Source organism: Bison bison, unplaced genomic scaffold, assembly GCF_000754665.1.
Source record: "Bison bison bison isolate TAMUID 2011002044 unplaced genomic scaffold, Bison_UMD1.0 scf7180017864118, whole genome shotgun sequence".
Lineage (NCBI taxonomy): Eukaryota > Metazoa > Chordata > Mammalia > Artiodactyla > Bovidae > Bison > Bison bison.
Genome location: NW_011494690.1, coordinates 3,700,465 through 3,714,725, shown reverse-complemented (window position 1 = coordinate 3,714,725; position 14,261 = coordinate 3,700,465). Strand labels below are relative to the sequence as shown.

Sequence of the window (14,261 nt, the reverse complement as noted above, 5' to 3'; positions counted from 1 at the left end):
GGGATGGATGTAGTGGAGAATAAGATCGGTGATATTGGTTGGAACCAGATTTTGAAGAGCTCCGTGTTCAGCAGGTAGACCAGGTATTGCAAACCAGCAGCCCACAGGCTGTGTCTGATCTACAGATTTATATAGTTTGACCTCCAGGGTATTTAAAAACTCGAGTCCTAAACAGGAATTTTACTGAAGAATCTGGCCCACTCTAGTATTCTTGCCTGGAGAATCCTGTGGATGGAGGAGCCTGGTGGGCTGTTGTCCATAAGGTTGCACAGAGTCGGACATGACTGAAGTGACTTAGCATGTATGCATGCATTGAAGAAGGAAATGGCAACCCACTCCAGTGCTCTTGCCTGGAGAATTCCAGTGACAGAGGAGCCTGGTGGGCTGCCGTCTGTGGGGTCTCACAGAGTCAGACACGACTGAAGTGACATGGCAGCAGCAGCAGCAGCAGCTGGATTGCAAATGGTAAAAGATCTGATAACACTTTGGTCTCCATTCCTGCCGAGTCACAGTGACCTACATGAGGAAGTAGCGGCCATGTTTAGCTGAGGCACAGACTCTCCAGTGTGCTATGCTTTCCACAGCTCATGTAGTTTCCCTAATATTCAAGCCATTTACTGTTAACCACCTGAGGTCGTTTGCTCTTTACCAGCTTACTTCCACAATTTTCTTATACTAAATAAATATTTCTCTGTACCTGTGTCTTTAGCAGTAGTAGTCAAGAGAGATCATGAAATAATGGGAGGAATAATTTTTTGTGCGTGAAAGAATTGTTCTATTTGTTTAATATATAACACCCCAACAGTGCAGGAGATGCAAGAGACTCCGGTTGGATCTGTAGGTCAGGAAGAGCCCTTGGAGGAGGGCAGGGCAACCCACTCCAGTATTCTTGCCTGGAGAATCCCATGAACAGAGGAGCCTGGAGGGCTACAGTCCATAGGGTTGCAAAGAGTTGGACACGACTGAAGCAACTTAGCACGCATGTACTCCTTTGTTACCTTTCTGCTTCATTGGACTTTCTTTGATCTGTTTTTGACATTACAGCAATAGCCAATGAGGATTGCTCTAGATTTTTGCATGGAAGCCTGGCACGCTGAAAATGAAAAGCTCTCTCTTATTCCTGACCTCAGAATGTCCAACCTTCAGATTTATTGTACACTGTTCTCTACATGTTCTTTCTTGTTGGAAGGGAAGAAGGACCTTTAGCTTTAACAGGATTGCCTGTAAGTTGAGGAGGAAGAGAAGGGAAGGGAACAAAGAAAACGCCTGCCTTTTCTTTCCTTCTTATACTTGAGTCCTATTTAGAGCCTTATCATTTCTTATGTCGGAGAAGGCAATGGCACCCCACTCCAGTCCTCTTGCCTGGAAAATCCCATGGGCAGAGGAGCCTGGTAGGCTGCAGTCCATGGGGTCACTAAGAGTTGGACACGACTGAGTGACTTCACTTTCACTTTTCACTTTCATGCATTGGAGAAGGCAATGGCAACCCACTCCAGTGTTCTTGCCTGGAGAATCCCAGGGACGGGGGAGCCTGGTGGGCTGCCGTCTTTGGGGTCGCACAGAGTCGGACATGACTAAAGCGACTTAGCAGCAGCAGCATTTCTTATGTTCCTGTTAATTGAGGGCAAGGGTCATTCATCTAACATAGGAATCCAATATATTTTTGTTGAATTATTACTGGGAAATAAAAATTCTGACTGCCCATTTGGAGGTTTTCAGTTGTATAAAATGCTTCTGGTCAGAAGCGAAGATGGGGATGAGTGAGCATGAGCTTGTCACAAATCATGAGACAGAGATTATACTAAATGTACATGTGGATGATTAAATAACAAGAATGTATTCTATCCTGCTACTGTAACCTGGACGTGAAAATGATATATTGCTTATTAAGTATATTCCAGTCTTCATAAGAGAAGCTAAAGAGAGAATTCTCAATTATTTTCAGAAACAAACAAACAAACAAACAACTTACCAGTTGATGGAGGAAATTCTCAAAATCACTCTTAACTTCATAGGGTTTCTTGGTAGCCTTTGCTTGGAGTCTAATCGTGAAAACAAGACAACTGGTGAGCAAATTAATTGTTTTAATACTGACACCAACTAAGAACCAGCATCTACAGGGTTTAATATGCTAGCATCTACCACTTTGCATATATTAATTCAATTACTCTGACAATAATCCTAGGAAGTAAGTTCTACTATTATCCTGTATTATAGATGAGGAAAGAGGCTTAGATAGGTTAAGTGACCTGTCCACAGTCCTTCAGCTAGCAAGTAATAGAGGATTTGTACCCAAGCAGTGAGACTAGAGCCCTCCATTGTAATCACCGTGTGACACTGCATCCCAGCAGTGAAACACCCTCTTCAGTGAGAGGGTCCGCACAGTATTCCCTTCACTGACTCCACTCACTGTGCTCCAGTGGGGATTGCAGGATGAGCCACTGGGGAGGGAAGAGTAAGAGGAACTGGTCTGGGAAGGATCTTGGCAGGGGAGAGAGAGATGTAAAAGGATGGAGGGTGAGAGTGCTTACTAAACCGTAAGCTCACTGAGGGTGGGGATCCAGGAATCTATCATGATCTCGGCCACCAACTACTCCATTCAAGAAATATTTATGAAGGAGTTAAATAACTGAATTGAAGAGGCAGCAGGAACCTTTCCAGAGATTATGGATGAAGACAGGAGCACAGGCAGGCCAAGCAAGTAAGGATAGGAACTTGGGACCAGGGATAGACATTAGGAAGAAAAACATAGGTAAGAGAAAGAAAATGAAAAGGGAAGGATATTAATTTCAGTGGCAATTTTCAAGTGAAACATTTAAAAATTATACTGTGAAATCTGTAGGAAGTAAAATTTTCTAAAAATTCCAAACACACTTTGCTTAAGCATAAAGCTTGGATTAGCCAACCCCTCATAAGGCCTGCTCTATGTTTCTTTAGCATTTAGTCTAGGGTTCCCTGAGAGCATGCAGTAAGGCTACTTCTTAGAGGTCTCTTGCATTAGTGTTCTCTGGCTGACAAATGCTCCCTCACTCATTCTCTACTTTATCTCTGCCAATTTTATCCTCTCAGCCTGGGTTTTCTCCTCATTTATTACCCTCTTGGGCTCTCCTTTCCTGCTTTTCTTCTTCTGGCTCTTATGGTTGTTTTGGGTCTCTCCTTCATAGCACTATTTAAATACACTCCAAAATATCCCTGGTGCCCTTTTTTCAGTAATACTCTCTTAGAGTCTTTGACTGCAAGTCATTCTGAGACTTGTTCATCTTGCTTTGTTAAAAATCAATCCATCGTCAACCCACTTTTAACTTACAGTCCCTCTCTTCTTATTTTTAAATAACAGCTTTGTTGATATATCTCATACCCTAAAATCCATCCTTTTAAAGTATACAATTCAGTGGGTTTTAGTATATTTGCAAAGTTTTGCAACCATCACCACTACCTAATCTCCCATCTTTGTCTTTCCTTTCCATGAGTATCTTTTTTTGAAGACTACAGATGGAAACTTGAACACTCTGCCTGTAAATTTAACAGGCTCACTGGAGTAAGATATCCATCTGAGTATTTCCCCCTTCACATTCTCCAGCAGTGTGCCATTGCATAACACATATTTGAGTGCTTCTTGTGAGAGTTGCTCTGAAAATTGGTCTACATTCTTCCGCATATCCTGAGTGGTTAGAAATCCTATCCTCTATAGAGCTCATTTTTGGGAACCTGGAAATAAGATCTTATAATTTGTGTGTTGTAAAGGTGAAAGCTGGATGATAAAATTTTTGGTGAAAAGTGAACTAAGGTTTTAAAATAATGAGCTGAATTTTCTCATGTGACTGGGAGACCTGGTTTACAAGTTGCAAAATAGCAGTCAGAAGTATGGCAGTATGACTGGAAGAAAATTGTGGTTTATTTGAAGTGCTGTACTCATTGGACATTTATCCTTGCTTATGTGGATATACTGGAAGAAGAAGTGGGTTAGTCCCAATGCCTTATAGTTTTCTTTTTTATACTCTCATTTATGAAATAAACACATGTGCCCAACTTTCTTTGTTTCAGGGGGTACAATGTTTGTATGTATAGGGGAAGCAGCAGGGGCAGAAAGGGGGCAAAGAACTAGCCTGAGACCAAGTAAATAGGTTGTTTTTCTATAGTTCACATCTTCTGTAGGGCAAGGCATGGTTATGGATCTTTAAAAGGCCCTCAGCTTAAGTCCTATGCCTGGTGGAATAAAAGGAGATGATGATAATATTTAGCAATTAATTAAATTAGCAGAGTAAGTGATTATATGGATAAAATAGTGCTAATCCAGATGAACTATTGAGTAGAAAACTTCAGCAGATATTCCAGTTAGTGAATTTTTACATATTAAACCCACTGTGGTTTACATAACACAGTTATTCAATTAAAATATTTTTTAAGCACTACAAGTTGAATAAGAAACAAACCTATGAAACTCCTTGTCAACTTTTTCCTGTCGCTGTCTTAGGAGTTTTATTTCTTCATTAATTACGTGGTTTTCTCTATAAAATCAAAGTTTGGAGTTAAGTTTTTAAAATAATGCAGGCAATTCTCATTGAGAAAGAATAAATCAACAATTTGCTGCCTTCCACATATCAGTAAAAGTTCCTTACAAAACTTTTCAGCATCCTCTCCCAATGCATGACTTTTGGTATGAGGAGTTCCCCATCACATCTCCCCTTATAAACATGCACCAAAGGCATCATCCATGTCACCTAAGCATGGTCTGGACTCCACCTTGCTGCTTCCACACAAACTGTCTTACAAGGTACCCGTCCCTATTCTTCCCACTGTAATAGGAACCTGGGAGTTGGTGATGGACAGGGAGGCCTGGCATGCTGCAGTTCATGGGGTCGCAAAGTCGGACACGACCGAGCGACTGAACTGAACTGGAGGGTTCTGTACGTGTGTCTGTGTGTGTCATGTGTGTCAGTGGGAGGGGAATGGGGCTCCAGGGGAAGTACCAGCTCAGACTTCGGTCCTGCCTGCTGGATGGAATAGGACTTGGCTGACTATTCTTGGGTTTCCCTCTCTTTGATGTGTTTCCTGAACAGCATCTGGTACCGAAAGGGTAGGATACCCATCCTTTCTCCCCTTTAAGGGCAATAAGACAGCTAGGCAGTGACCTTGATATCACAGGCAGAAGAACTGGACCCTGCCAGTTCTCATAAAAACTGATGGACATCCTGATTAAGCCATTTCATGCTTTCTGGCACATAAGAATACTATAACTGGGTAAGAGTAATAATTTTTAGTTAAGCACAAAAAACTTAGAGTGTTTCCCCAAGAAAACATTCCAGAAAAGACCCCCTGCCTTTCCTCCACACCACCCCTACTCCAAGAACTTCTACTGCAAACAACCTGTCTGTTCTCCAGGGCTTATCTTTGTAAATGAATAATACTCAATCTCTGTTCTCTGGAACTCTCTGGTTTCTCCACGTTGGAGTACATCCCCCCACCCAGACCATGGGAAAGCTTCCTTCCTTCTTTCAATCCCTGATACATGCCTGGTCGCCATGGTTAAAACATAACATTGACACTTACCTGAAAGGAATCTCCGAGTCTATTATAAGATGCTCAGAGGTGACTCTTCTTATCAGTAAAATAAGGAGCTTAGTTGTAGATAATTTCTATGGTCACTTCCAGTTTTAAAAGTGTCTACGATTTTATATTTATCATTAGTGTGAAGTAAACTTACATTCTAAATTCCTTTCGGTTCTTCGCAAATTGTCTTTTTGCCTCCTTTAGAATATCACGATAAGTTGGTGCAGGTGGTGTGATAGGCCTATGGTTAAGGAAAGATTTTCAGCTAGGAAAATTTGGCAGAGGTAAACATATCCTTCAAAGGAGGACTCAGGGAGCCATCTTGCCTGGGCTTCCCAGGCATGAAAGATCTCAAGTATAAACGTGAATATTATGTCTGGGGTTGCACTGAAAGGACCAAAAGAAGTCAATATCCATCAGACCATGGCAAATTTATATCCACAATCTCGACGACACCATCCATAGTGCAAAGGACTTACAGTTTCATAAATCCCATAATTACTATGTTCATGTTTTTTTTTTTTTTTGGTGTGATTTAAAGGCAGTGATTTGTTAAATGTAAATATTAAAACTGTACTAACATTTTTGTAACTCTGGACATTTCTTCATTTCCATATAGACTGAAACCTCAAAATCTCTTGGCTTTTGAGAGACTCTGAAAGTGACTGGCAGCATATGTTGGCTGCCTCTGCTAACTGCATGGAGAAAGGTAATAAGCAGAAGATAAAAATGTTCTGCTAATGAATCTGGGGCTCTTATACTGTCTGTTCCTGTTATAGCAGTGTCTGTGTCCCTAACCCTGGTCTTAACCCATGTTTGTGTCTGGCAAAGCAGACACTTGCTTCCCCTCTGAAGTGGCAATCAGAAAGTGACTTGAAAGGAGGGCAGCCCTCATCTTGTGTTAATACCTTAGGTTCATTGATAAAGTAGGAGCTCTTAAACCTCTGCTGTAATTAAGACACAGGGAATGAGTTTGTATTTCCATGGTCCTACTCTTCTACCTGAACCACCCTTCAGTATCACCTCCATCTTTCTCTGAATACAATTTGCTCATTTAAAACATATTTAAGTTCCCTTCAAGGATGTTTTTGATGCTCACTTAAATCTTAATTATCCGGTATAAGAATGTTAGGAAAAGTCTGATGGATATGGTTCCTGAGACAGGTAATTTCCTGAGTAGTGTATCTCAATTGAGATAACCAGAATGAAAAACACGAATGGCTTCACAAGGAAGATTCTTACAATAAACTTGTATAAAATTAATGTCTTCCCTATGATGCTCTAAACTACTCAGGAAATAACTTAAATCAATTATGATTGAATAATTAGTGATTGAATAGTAAGGTCTTAGAATTAAGGAAAAGAACACTTGGTTTCTGCATACTCCAGACTACTTTTTCAGCAATGCTAGAGTGATAAATTTCTCTCTGCCAGTCACAGAACCTGTTAGCAGCATCACGGAGTTGCTGGGAAGCAGTGTGAATAGCAGACCACACTTCATCCTACCAAGCACAGAGTTTGGGAGGGTCTAGATGACTATGTTATCCTGAATAGGATAGAAATTCTCTGAAATAGATTTGAAAGAGAAGTTCACTCCTGTTTATTATACATGCCAAGTTTATTTTAATTCCTTAATCATATCTAGGGTCTAGAGTATAGTTGTCGTAAAGATATAAGCCTAGAGGAGGAATCTGAAGATGGTGGAGTAGGAGGACGTGAAGCTCACCATCCTCCACAAACACATCAAAAATACATCTCCATGTGGAACGTTTTTCACAGAAAATCAACTGGAAACTGGCAGAAGATCTATACAACCAAAGCTGCAAGAAGAGTCTCTGCATAACCAAGTAGGATGGGAAAAAAGGAATCAGGACAGGGCTGGCTTCCGTGGGAGGGATCTGTAAAGGAGAAAAGGTCCACACGGGGCAAACCCTGGGGAGCCCCCTTGTTTGCTGGGAGGATAAGCTGGGACAGAGGGGCTGGAGAAGCCCAGACTCTACTTGTGAGGAGTGCCTGTGTGCTGACTTGCTTACAGTCAGGGCACAGAGAGACTGGTAGCCGGCTTGCCACATTTCCCAATCTGAAGTGGGCACTGGGCAGGGCTACAAACATGTGCAGTGACTAAGCACTGACTCTCTGGCAGACAGACTCTGGGAGAGGACTTAATCTGGCTTAGTGGAGATAGCCTGGATAGTCTGGGGTGCATTTTGGGCCAGACTTCAGAGTCCTCTGTCACTGCTCGCTGGCAGGGCCAGGTGCAGTTGTGGTGGACTTTGTTGGTGCACGCAAAACGTTATACCACAGAAATGCTCAGTGGGTGCTGAGTCTCCTACCCAGAGAGCCCTGGGCAGGAGTATGCAGCGGTTGGTTTCCCAGAGGGAGTTTACTGGATCCACCCATCTCACACACCAACTTGGAGCCACATTTGGCACAGAGACAACCTGGGTCTCAGGCAGCAGCACAACAACTACAGTTCCTGCAGCCGCAATGCTCAAGTACCGCCCACTCCACACTAAAGCCTAGTACTAGGTCTGGGATGAACACGACAGAGAAAAAGATGTGACTTTGGGCTGCTTCTAGGCAAAACTGCAGACACCTGCATGGGTAATGTAGAGATTCGCTGTGACCATATTGGCCTCACTTGCTTCATGGTTGTCTCGTTTGAAGCAGGCCAAAGGCAAAGGAGTCTGACTGAACTTGACCCTTAGAGCTTCTACTCCAACAACTGAGGAACAGACACCACCCTGACAGGGCTGAGAAAGCTACAGAGCAAGAAGGAGGCCCCACGCAAAATCCAGAATAGGCTCTGGACATCATATCACCGATTACTTCCCTATCAGGGGGATAATAGCCAACATACTCTCAGAAAAGATGTTGCTAGCACCTACACTGAAACCAGCCTCTGCACCAAAAATATTAGATTCATAGTCTACACAGGGGTGCTTCCAAATAAAAAGCCCTTTAAAGCTAACTATTTCTCCTAAATTCATAAAGTCAAGTAAAATGAAAAAGCAGAGAAACTACTCCAAATTAAAAGAGAAATCCCCTGAAAGAACAAAACAGGAAAGAGACCTCACCGGTAAAGGAATTAAAAGATTATTGATAAAAATGCAGATCACTGTAGTATAGAAATAGAAACTATCAAATCAAAGTTAGACAACTCAGTTGCTGAGATTAAAAACCAATCTAGAAGCAATGAATAGCAACTAAATAACATAGAAGAAGATATCTGGAAGATAATGGAAATCACCAAATCAGAAGCTCAGACAGAAAGACAAATGAAAAAAAATGAAAGCAACATATGAAATCTGTAGGTTAATATAAAGCATGTCAACCTTTGCATAAAGGAGAAGAGTTCCAGAAGAAGAAGAGAAAAGGGGGTTAAAAGTAAATTTGAAGAAATTATTGATCAAAACTTTCCAAATCCAAAGAAAGAAACAGGTATTTAAGTACAGGGAACACAGAGAGTCCCAAACAAGATGAACCCAAACAGACACACACCAAAACATATCATAATTAAAAAGCAAAAGAGAAGATTCTAAATGCAAGAGGAAAAAAAAGTTATATGTGACCCCCATGCCCCATAAGGCTATCAGCTGATTTCTCTTCAGAAACTTTGTAGGCCAGACAGGAGTGGCATGATACACTCAAAGTTCTGAAAGGAAAAAAACTTGTAACCCAGAATACTCTATTCAGCAAGATCATCATGTAGAATAGAAGGAGAGATAAAGAATTTCATGACAAGCAAAAATTAAAAGAACTCAACAGTACTAAACTTACTTTAGAAGAAATATTGACAGGTCTTCTCTAAACAGAAAAGAAACAATCTATAAGAAAGGGAAAGTCACAATAGGAAAGGCAAATATATTAAAAAGTTGAAGATCACTTAGATAAGCTAGTACACAGATTAAAAAAATAATTTATTTTTTGTAAAAGTGATTATAACTGCAATCATCAGCAAAAGAATGATATGTAAAATAGGACATCAAAATCACAGGAAGTGAAGGAGGGAACTATAAAAATGTAGATTGTTTAGAATGTATTTGAGCTTGTGTAACTATCAATTTAAAGCAAGTAGATATATAGTTAGGGGTAAACATACTTGAAAACCAGGGTAATCACTAATCAAAAACATATAATAGGTTCACAAATACCAAAAAGAAAGGAACTCAAGCATACAAAAAAGCCATCAAAGCACAAAAGGAAAATCAGAAAGAAGACACAAAAAAGAACTACAATATCAGCAGGAAAACAAGGCTTAAAATGGCAATAAATAACACTTATCAGTAGTTACTTTAAATGTCAAGGGACCATATCCTCTGACCAAAAGACATAGAGCTGTAGATTGGATAAAAAATCAAGAACCTATAAAATGACCTACAAGAGACTCACTTCAAGATGAAAGACACACACAGATTGAAAGTGAAAAGATGGAAAAAGATACTTCATGTAAATGAAAATGACAAAGCAGGGCTAGCAATGCTCATATTGGACAAAATAGACTTTAAAACAAAGTCCATAAGGAAAGACAAAAAAAGGACATTATATTATGAAAAAGGGACAAATACAATAAAAGGATATTACAGTCATTAACATACATTCACCCAATATAGGAGCACTGAAATATATAAAACAAATACTAACAGACATAAAGGGGAAATTGACAGGAATACAATAACAGTAGGAAACTTTACCATCTCACTGACATTAGTGGACAGATTTTCTAGACAGAAAACCAATAAGACAACAGTGGTCCCAAATGGCACAATAGACTAGGTAGACTTAATTGATATCTACAGGACCTTTCATCCAAAGCACCCAGAATGCACATTCTTTCCACGCATACAAGGAACCTTCTCTAGGACAGACCACACTGCTACTGCTGCTGCTGCTGCTGTCGCTTCAGTCATGTCCGACTCTGTGCGACCCCATAGACGGCAGCCCACTAGGCTCCTCTGTCCCTGGGATTCTCCAGGCAAGAATACTGGAGTGGGTTGCCATTTCTTTCTCCAATGCATGAAAGTGAAAGGTGAAAGTGAAGTCACTCAGTCGTGCCTGAGTCTTAGCGACCCCATGGACTGCAGCCTACCAGGCTCCTCCATCCATGGGATTTTCCAGACCACACATTAGGTCATAAAACACACTTCAACAAATTTAAGAGGCTAGAGCTTATCTCAGGCTTCCCTAGTGGCTCAGCTGTAAAGAGAATCCATCTGTAATGCAGGAGATGCAGGAGACACGGGTTCGATCCCTGGAGGAGGAAGATCCTCTGGAGGAGGGCATGGCAACACACTCCAGTATACTTGCCTGGAAAATCCCATAGAGGAGCCTAGAAGGCTGTGGTCCATAGGGCTGCAAAGAGTTGGACATGACTGAAGCAACTGAGAATGAGGATGAGAGCTTATCTCAAACGTCTTTTCTGATCACAATGGTGTATGAAACTAGAAATCAGCAACAAAAAGAAAAATAGGAAAAGAACAAACACATGGAGACTAAACAACATGCTACAAAAAACCAATGGGTCAACAATGAAATCAAAGAAGAAACCAGAAAACACTTTCAAGACAAAAGTCAATGAAAATACAACCTTATAAAATCTATGGGATGCAGCAAAAGCAGGTCTACAAGGGAAGTTCACAGTGATTCAGGCTTTCCTCAAGGAACAAGAAAAATCTCAAACAGCCTAACCTACCACCTAAGAAGTCAGAAAAAGAACAAACAAAATTCAAAGTCAGCAGAAGGAAGGAAATAATAAGTATCAGAGAAAATAAGAGATCAAAACAACAATAGAAAACATCAATAAAACCAAGAGCTGTTTTCTGAAAACAGAAACAAAATCAACAAACCTCTAGCCAGGTTTACCAAGAAGAAAAGAAAGAGGACCCGAATAAACAAAGTAAGAAATTAAAGTAGAGAAATAACAATGGATATTTCAGAAATACAAAAAATCATAATACTATGGACAGTTATATGCCAATAATTGGACAACCTAGAAATGGACATGCTTTTAGAAATGTCCTGCTAAAACTGAGTCAAGAAGAAACTTAATTTGAGTAGACTGATCAATAGACATAAAATAAAATCTGTAATTAAAAAAGCTCCCTGCAAACAAAAATCCAGGACTGGATGGCTTCCCTGGGGAATTCTACCAGATATACAAAGAACTTATACCTATTCCTCTCAAATCATTTCAAAAAAACCAAGAGGAAGGAACACTCTCATTCACTCTGTGAGACCATCATCATCCTGATATCAAAATAAAAGACACTACTAAAAAAGAAAGTTACAGGCCAATATCTTTGATGAATATGGATGCAAAAATCCTCAACAAAATAGCAAACTGAACCCAACAATACATAAAAAGGACCATACATCATGATCAAGTTGTATTTATCCCAGGGTTGCAAGGATGATTCAAAATATTCCAATCAATCACTATGATATATGACATTACAAAAAGAAAAGACAAAAAAACACATGATCATCTCAATAAACACAGAAAAAACATCTGACAAAATTCAATATCCATTTATGAAAAAAATCTCACCAAAGTGAGTATAGAGGGACCATATCTCAACATGACAAAGGCATTTATGACAAACTGAGAGTCAACCTCATTTTTGACGGTGAAAAACTGAAGGCCTTCCTGCTAAATTCAGGAACAAGACAAGGATTCCCACTAGCACCACTTTTATTCAACATCATATTGGAAGTAGTAGCCACAGCACTCAAACAAGGGAAAAGCATAAAAGGTATCCAAACTGGAAGGGGAGAGGTAAAACTGTCACCATTTGCAGATGACATGATACTCTATATAGAGAACCCTAGAGTCTCCACCTGAAATGTATTAGATCTGGTACATGAGTTCACCAAGGTATCAGGATACAAGATTAATATACAGTAATATGTTGCTTTTCTTTATACTAACAATGAAATATCAGAAAGAGAAAGTAAAAAAAAAAAAAACCCTTATTTAAAAGTGAGTCTAAAAAAGTAACTTGGAATAGACAATCAAGGAGGTGAAAGAACCATTTGCTACAAACTATGCTGCTGCTGCTGCTGCTGCATCGCTTCAGTCGTGTCCGACTCTGAGGGACCCCATGGACAGCAGCCCGCCAGGCTCCTCTGTCCACGGGATTCTCCAGCAAGAATACTGGAGTGGGTTGCCATTTCCTTCTCCCCTAAAAACTATAAAACGCTAATAAAGGCAACTGAAGATGATTAAAAGAAATGGAAAGATATCCTATGCTCTTGGATTAGAAGAATTAATATTGTAAATACAGCCATACCACCCAAAGCAATATATAGATGTAATGCAATCCCTATCATAATACCCATGACATTTTTCACCAAACTAGAACAAATAAAACATATAAACAAAATTTATATGGAACTACAAAAGACTTAGAATTGCCAAAGCAATCCTGAGGAAAATGAACAAAGCTGGAGACATAACGCTTTCAGACTAGACAATACTAGAAATCTACAATAAGGAAAACAGCAAGGCATTGGCATAGAAAGAGATATGTGAATCACTGAAACAGAATATAGAGTCCAGAGATAAACCCACATACCTGCAGTCAATTAATCTACTTCGATTATACAATGGAGAAAATAGTCTCTTCAATAAGTGGTGCTGGGAAAGTTAGACAGCTATTGTACATGTAAATCAACAACACAGAACACTCCTTCATACCATATACAAAAATAAACACAAAATGGTTTAATAATCTAAGTATAAGACATAACACCATAAAACTGGAAGAGAATATGGACAAAACATTCTTGGACATAGGTTGTAGCAATATTTTCTTATATTGGTCTCAAGGCAAAAGAAATAAAATCAGAAATTGACAAATGGGACCTAATCACATTAAAAGCTTTTGCACAGGAAAGGAAACCATCAACAAAACAAAAAGACAGCCTATTGGATGGGAGAAAATATTTGCAAATGATGAAACCAAGAAAGGGTTAATGTCTAAAATATATAAACAGCTCATACAACTCAATATCAAAAAACCAAACCATTCAATAAAAAATGGGAGTTCAGTTCAGTTTAGTCGCTCAGTCATGTCCAACTCTTTGTGACTCCATGACCACAGCAAACCAGGCCTCCCTTTCCATCACCAACTCCCAGAGTCCACCCAAACCCATGTCGAATGAGTTGGTGATGCCATCCAACTGTCTCATCCTCTGTCGTCCCCTTCTCTTCCTGCCCTCAATCTTTCTCAGCATCAGGGTCTTTTCAAATGAGTCAGCTCTTCCCATCAGGTGGCCAAAGTATTGGAGTTTCAGCTTCAACATTAGTACTACCAATGAACACCCAGGACTGATCTCCTTTAGGATGGACTGGTTGGATCTCCTTGTAGTCCAAGGGACTCTCAAGAGTCTTCTCCAACACCACAGTTCAAAAGCATCAATTCTTCGACACTCAGCTTTCTTTATAGCCCAACTCACATCCATACATGACCACTGGAAAAACCATAGCCTTGACTAGATGGACCTCTGTTGGCAAAGTAATGTCTCTGCTTTTGAATATGCTGTTTAGGTTGGTCATAACTTTCCTTCCAAGGAGTAAGCGTCTTTTAATTTCGTGGCTGCAGTCACCATCTGCAGTGATTTTGGAGCCCCCAAAAATAAAGTCTGACACTGTTTCCACTGTTTCCCCATCTATTTGCCATGAAGTGATGGGTAGGTGCCATGATCTTCGT

The 14,261-nt window shown here is 40.1% G+C and overlaps 1 protein-coding gene across 1 annotated transcript in view; it reads right to left on the bottom strand.

Annotated features, from left to right (window-relative positions):
* Positions 1 to 14,261, bottom strand: part of FAM227B (family with sequence similarity 227, member B) — a 217,778-nt gene that overhangs the window by 1,834 nt on the left and 201,683 nt on the right. Inside the window, exons 14-15 of the mRNA XM_010839519.1 lie at positions 5,705 to 5,780; positions 1,973 to 2,042 (exon numbers count right to left, since the gene is read on the bottom strand). Coding sequence (XP_010837821.1) covers positions 1,973 to 2,042; positions 5,705 to 5,780 — 146 coding nt within the window. The remainder of the gene's footprint in view (positions 1 to 1,972; positions 2,043 to 5,704; positions 5,781 to 14,261) is intronic.